The 6752-nt window shown below is 45.8% G+C and overlaps 1 protein-coding gene across 1 annotated transcript; it reads left to right on the top strand.

Moving 5' to 3' along the window:
- The first annotated feature begins 239 nt into the window (after positions 1-239).
- Positions 240-6487, top strand: smg8 (SMG8 nonsense mediated mRNA decay factor). Its single transcript, XM_034606444.1, has 5 exons — positions 240-1051; positions 1333-2236; positions 2518-2663; positions 3727-4611; positions 5669-6487. The coding sequence occupies exons 1-5, from the start codon at positions 428-430 to the stop codon at positions 5879-5881; spliced, it is 2772 nt and encodes a 923-aa protein (XP_034462335.1). The 5' UTR covers positions 240-427; the 3' UTR covers positions 5882-6487.
- Positions 6488-6752: the final 265 nt, after the last annotated feature.

The following is a 6752-nucleotide window of genomic DNA, read 5'->3' as shown; positions in this document are numbered from 1 at the left end:
TAAAATATGTAAGATTAGCTCCATCGGTTACAGCTGTTAAATGATACTTATACATGAATTGCTCAGTAAAATGAATAGTAAAAAAAAAGAAATAATAATAAATCACATTGGTCATTCGGTTGTGAGTACTTTTTAATTTGATACTGTAAATATGCTACATTACAAAACAATACAATTTAACTTTCAAGCTGATGACACTCACCTACTATATTTTTTACAGAGTGGACTTGTTAATTTCCCCTGAAATAAGTCGTTGTCCAATGTATTCGATAGAAACCCCACTGAGTGTTTACAATGTTATAATCTATGGTTATAATGTAGCTAACACAGGAGCGGAACGCATTTGTTGCTTCTACTCGGACATTTTAGCGTCACGAACCCGGAAGTGGGTGCGTCGTTGTTTTTATTCCCCTGTCTGTTTCTCAACATGAGAGAGGCCAACATGGCTGAACCTGTGAGCATCGGGGCTCTGCTCCAGTCAGAGATCGTCGAGGACGCTTTGTACCGGGAGGAAGGCTTGTGTGTTGTCGGTATTTTCGGTAAAAGCAACATGCAGGCCGGGCCGCTGAAGGAGTCTCTGGTCAACACTCTGGCGGATAAACACCTCTTCGCGCTGTTCGGCGGCCCGGAGGACGGCGGCACCGCGGACAGCCACATCCAGGCTTTCTACAACCAGGAGGACCGGGTGCTGTACCTGCTGCTCTCCTCCGTCTGCGACAGCCGTCAGCTGCTGCGGGCCTGTCAGACTCTCAGTGCCGGCGCCGGACACTCCGACGCCCATGACTTCTGGAAAGGCCTGGAGATGCAGCACTGCCTCCACCTGCTCTACATGTTCTCCGTGTGCCACGTCCTCCTGCTCGTCCATCCCAACCAGACCTTCGACGTGACCTACGACCGCTTCTTCCGAGCCCTGGACGCCCTGCGACAGAAGGTGCTGCCTATGATCAGAGCTGCCATCAAAGATTGTCCGGTGTCCAAGGAGTGGAAGGTGAACTGTCGGCCCTGCCCTCCGCGCCTGCTCTTCGTCTTCCAGATGAACGGAACCCTGAAGGTCTCCTTTTTCATTATTATGTGTGCAGTAATGCATTGGCACATATATTATTATTCTATTTTTGTCTAACGGTTCGCTCGTAAATTCCCGAAAAACTTTTAAAACAAATTTAATGGGAGTCAATGGCGGCATACATGTAATACACTGCAAACTGTAAAGTAATTAAACATTGCCCTATAGGATCACCCGATGGATTATTGTGCTGTATGTTTTAGGTTTTATTGTGTTTTTATGTAAGTTTGTATCATGAGTTTAATTGACACATCCTTGTTTTTCCAAAGGTTTCTGCCAATGGTTCAGAGTCTGGAGGAAACCCAGACAAACCCAAAAAGCACTCTCCCAGGAGGAGGCTGCAGCATGCACTGGAGGACCAGATTTATCGCATCTTCCGTAAAAGCAGAGTCCTCACAAACCAAAGTAGCAACTGTTTGTTCACCGTGCCCGCCAACCAAGCATTTGTGTATGTGATACCAGCCACGGACGAGGACCCCGTGGGAACATTGCTTGCTCAGCTGCGGTCAAACTGCATCTTGTGTGAGCAAGACACCACCACGGTGGTGAGAGGGCCGAGGCGTTATCAGCAGATGCGACGTTCGGCTCGGCAGGCCAGCTGCAGCACAGACTCAGGCATCCCGCCGTTGGGCGGTCAGCTGGTGGACTGTAGCTTGAAGGAGTTCCTCTGGCAGCATGTAGAGCTCGTGCTGACCAAGAAAGGCTTCGATGACAGTGTCGGTCGCAACCCACAGCCTTCGCACTTTGAGCTGCCGACCTACTCCAAGTGGGTCCAGGTGGCCTCCAGACTCCACCATGTCCTTATTACCACCACAGACGAAGAAATGGCTGAACTAGCTACGAAAGTGCAAAGCCAGCTGAAGGTTTTGGAGGGTTTTCTTGAAGCTGACACAAAGTTTTCTGAGAACAGGTGTCAGAAAGCCCTGCCACTGGCTCACAGCGCTTACCAGTCCAACCTTCCCCATAATTACACCACTACAGTGCACAAAAACCAGCTGGCACAGGCTCTGCGGGTGTACAGCCAGCACGCTCGCGGCGTGGCGTTTCAGCGCTACGCTCTGCAGCTTCATGAGGACTGTTACAAGTTCTGGAGCAACGGCCACCAGCTGTGTGAGGAGCGAAGCCTGACTGACCAGCACTGTGTTCACAAGTTCCACCTACTGCCTCAGCCAGGTGAACATGCCTCTCTACTTTTCTTTCCTCTGCTACACAGCATTGGAGCTAACGAGGTCCGAAACTGGTGATATACAGGGTGTATAATAGAATAACTTATTTATCTGCACACTGGGATCTCCAATGTAGTTTATAATAATAGTCAACTTCTTCCGACAACGCACTGAGTGAAACCTTGGATAACTCAGAGTGTGATAGTTGAACCATTCACAAAAATGTTTTTTTATGTGTTATATAAAAAACAATATCAGATGACTGAAATCTAATGTTTATTTCTACAGGAGAGAAGCCAGATATGGATCGCAACCCCCCCATACTGAACCACAACAGCAGGGGGCGCTCCACCAGCTCCTGCAACTGTGGCAGGAAACAGGCTCCTCGTGAGGATCCGTTTGACGTCCAGGGTGCCAATTATGACTTCTTCCAGGTGAGGATTCACACTGTGCTCTCTGAGGGCCACGGCCGAGCAGCTTCTCTCAGCTGGTTGTCACATTTCACACTCGCGGCTCTGATGGTGCTAATACTGTGGTGTTTTTGTCACTGCGCTTCCTGGAGAAGTTGTCAGTAAACAAATTGACTCGATGAAATATTTCATTGTTAATGGCCTTTTTTTCTTTGTGAAAGTGTGTTCATTTCAGAGTTGATACTTAATTCTATTGATGAATATAAGATAAGAAAATCCTTTATTAGTCCTACATCCTTGGAAATTTGCTGTTTTACTGCAACAAAGAGGGAAGTAAAAATAAGAGGCATTTAAAAGAAGTAATACATTCATAAACATACAATGTTTATGTAAACAGGATTGAGAGATTGAAAGATAGCTTCACATTCTTTTAATTTTTATCATCTATTCATCCATCATTGTAATCATTGCTTCTATATTTGTGGTCACAAAAAGATCCCGTCCGAAACTGATTTCAGTTTGATTGAAGGGGGACAGTCTTTGTTTTTTGCAAAATAATTATTTCCTCAGTTGAGCTGTAGTTAATATTTGGTTTAAACTGTCTGAGTTTGCCAAATAAATCAGTTGCAGTTCTTTTAGTGTCAATTTCTCTTTTTGTTACGTACAGTGGTTGTTGCTGAGCCATAGTGGAGGGAAATTGAAAAAACTTTGTGGAATAAGAAGACTGTACCATTTGGAGATACCCTCTTCATTTGTCTTACTCAGTGTGACAAAGCCTCATGAATTCTTAAACAGAAACAGGCCTGAGGATTTGTTTGCAGTCACTTATATTGTAATTGATTTAAGAAGGGATCTCTCTGGGGCCAGTGCAGACGGCGAATAACTGAGACCAAGAATGCTTTCAATGTAAAGATGTAAGATTAAAAAAAAGTGAAACTTTCCTCTAAAGCGATAGTAACCTTATAAACAGTTGACAGATATCTAGTAGAGTAGATATTGTTATATTGCACAACTCTATCTCAAATATTAGTTGTTTTCTTTCACATATTCGTTACTCATATTCTCTAACTCCGCTCTTCCTGAATAGATTCTGGAGGAGAAATGCTGCGGGAAGCTGGAGAGGATCGAGTTTCCAGTATTCCAGCCCAGCACTCCTGACCCGGCCCCAGCCCCAAACCAGCCTCAGCAGCTCCCAAGTGAGGCCTCGGAGTCTGGTGAGGCTGAGAAGCTGAAGGAGCCGAGCACTACACAGAGTCACACGCCCGCAGACACCAGCCTCAGCCTGGCCCTCAGTCTCGGCCAGTCCACGGACAGTCTGGGTACCTTTGGTGAAGGAGACGGAACCGAAACCCAAGTTCAGCCGAAGAGGCCGAGCCTGGTGGACCGACAGCCCTCCACTGTGGAGTACCTCCCTGGTATGTTGCACTCTGGCTGCTCGAAGGGTCTGCTACCCAAGTTCTCCAGCTGGTCACTGGTCAAACTGGGAACAGCAAAGTCCTACAACTGCCACACGGGTCTGGAACAGCCAGGCTTCCTCCCCGGCTCCTCCTTCCTCTTGCCGTGGGACTTGGTCATTCGCTCCCGGTCAGAGGAGGATACGGGACTGACGGAGCCTTTGGATGGAGGCTCGTCTTCGTGGCCAGCCCCTAACAAGACCCTGGTGGGAAAGCGAGGGAGCACTGGAGGGCTGGGTAGGAGTCGCAGAAGGGATGATATGGCTCGAGCGTTCGTGGGGTTTGAGTATGAGGACAGCAGGGGAAGACGCTTCATTAGCTCCGGGCCTGATAAGATAGTGAAGGTGCTGGGGCCAGGGGGCGCCAAAGATCCCGCCACCAGGGTGCTCAACACAGACATGCCGTTGTACATCCCTTCGCCTTCCCAGGGCCGCGGCCTGAAGCCTCACTACGCCCAGCTGGCTCGCCTTTTTATTGTGGTGCCGGATGCTCCGCTGGAGGTCACACTCAACCCACAGGTAAACAACCAAACACACAAGTCCAGCTCCAAGCATCTCTTAAAGCCTTTAGCTACAACTCTGGGCCTCAGTTTTACCTCACTGATCTTTGTGCTTTGTGCTTTTGGAGTCATCTTAGGTGGGCGCCCATTTCTATGGAGACTAGCCACAGTAAAACAAATCATCCCTATTTATAGACATTTTCAAACTGTGGACATGAATATCTAAACTCTTTGAGATGACTTTGTGACCCTCCCCAGCTTCATGCAAATCCACACCTCCTCTGAGATCCGTTTTCATGTGTTGTGCTTCTTGTGAACAGCAAAATCCAAATGTTTCTGTGTTGTTGTTGTTTTTATTTAAGTCAGCGCAGCTCTATTCCAAACCTCTAATCTGCTTTCATTGATCTAACTCCAGGTTTGCAAACCTCCGACTCAAATTTGCTGCTGTTCGTGTCATTAGCCTCAGGCTTCACATACTTTCTCCAACCTACACTGTGAATGTTTGAACGATGTTTTCGCTGTGGACAAGAACAAAAGAATGAAAATCCGATTTACATTTCAAGACAAAAATAACACACATACTTTTTTCTACCTCTGCCAAGAAGGTTGTGTTTTTTTCAACGTTTGTTTGTTAATTAGCAGGATTTAGCAAAAACTACTAGATGGATTACCTCAAAACTTGATGGAAGGTTTCACTATGGGTTAGGAAATAATCAATTAAATTTTTGGGGCGGATAGAAGAATTCTTTTCATTTTTATTAAACTTTGAGAGATGGGATGTTTTTCAACATTTTCATTGATTCCTTATAGAATAATTCATGAATCTTGATGAAAAAGAACAGGTATATTTCGGGGACTGAATATACCTGATTTACTACAGTGTGTTTGGTGCATATTAGATACAAATAAAGATCTGGATCTAGTGAATTTAAATGTGGTTTCTCAAGGTTAGTAATATCTGAGTTCCCTGTGAGGTTAGACTCATTCACATATCTGGTAGCAAAATATTAATTTAGTTTTAACAGATTTATTTTAATGTAAATATCACATTAATCCTTATATTATTGTGTTTTCAGGTACAGCCCGGTCTCCCTCCCTGCCCAGTTTTCCATCCAGAGAAGACGGAGATAGTGTTGCCCTCCGACAGTCTTTGGGTGCTGCGGTTCCCTTATTCCTACGCAACAGACCACGGCCCCTGCTACCCACCCAAAGAAAACCAGCCTCTCAACAACTACAAGGTGCTGCGAGGCATCCTGAAGGCCACCACTGCTAACCCGCCACCACAGTAACCTGAAGGACTTCACCTCTCTGCACCCCGTCTTCATTCATTTACACCTGCTCACTAGGGGTGTGTGATATATATTGTCTACGATAATATCTTAATTGTTGTTTTAGCGATGTGCGAGCTCACGTTATCGAGTATTATCGATAATGATGATCCATGCGCCACGGATTCACGCTCCGCTTGTCAATGTATTTCGCCGCTTTAGATGATAATGAAAGACATTCAGGTCATTGATGGGTTTTTCCACCAGAAAACAGACTTGACTGAGCGACGCTGGCGTCTCTGACTTGCTACAGTTTAAAAGTTGATTTGTTTGTCGCCACAATATCAACACTTATTCTCACGTAATGATCGATTCTTTTATTAATGAGTTAAATCTTTCTTCAGAGCAGCGCATTCATCAGCCGCTCGCTCGCTCTTGTCCTCTCTCTCACACACTCGCAAACAAACAGTGTGATCGGGCACATGTGTAAACTCAGTCTGGGTAAAAACAACAGACTTTATGAACTTAGTAAATGTATGGAGGTGGCGGGGAGCGCTCCGTTTGGTTTGACGCACAGCGCGAATGATAGACACAGAGAAGCAGTAAATTATTGACAGAGCTGCTAAAGACTGTAAAAAAAAATATGTCACAGTCCAAACATATAAGAAAAGACCCACATTAAAACTGTAAGTGATCTTAGTGGAGCTGTGTATGGCTCCCTGGTGTCTGCCCCGGACTTGGTGGCACTGTGACCAGGCTGTGTGCCTTCTCCCGGCTGTGGAGCTGTGTGTGTGTGGTCTCTGCGTCCATAGCCAGGGACTGTTTATGTTTATTTATCGGAAGACATCATCATCGCGATATTAAACAACGTTATTGATATCGCATATTTTCC

This window comes from Hippoglossus hippoglossus, chromosome 14 (assembly GCF_009819705.1).
Source record: "Hippoglossus hippoglossus isolate fHipHip1 chromosome 14, fHipHip1.pri, whole genome shotgun sequence".
NCBI classification, from domain to species: Eukaryota; Metazoa; Chordata; class Actinopteri; order Pleuronectiformes; family Pleuronectidae; genus Hippoglossus; species Hippoglossus hippoglossus.
The sequence above is the reverse complement of the archived record's forward strand: the minus strand, read 5'-3'. Positions and strand labels throughout refer to the sequence as shown.

Bases quoted from the DNA above. Each gene is read 5' to 3' on its own strand.
- smg8 (XM_034606444.1), top strand. From the start codon at position 428: ATGAGAGAGGCCAACATGGCTGAACCTGTGAGCATCGGGGCTCTGCTC. The intron at 2,237-2,517 runs GTGAACATGCCT...TTATTTCTACAG, and splicing joins CCACCTACTGCCTCAGCCAG to GAGAGAAGCCAGATATGGAT. The intron at 4,612-5,668 runs GTAAACAACCAA...TTGTGTTTTCAG, and splicing joins AGGTCACACTCAACCCACAG to GTACAGCCCGGTCTCCCTCC.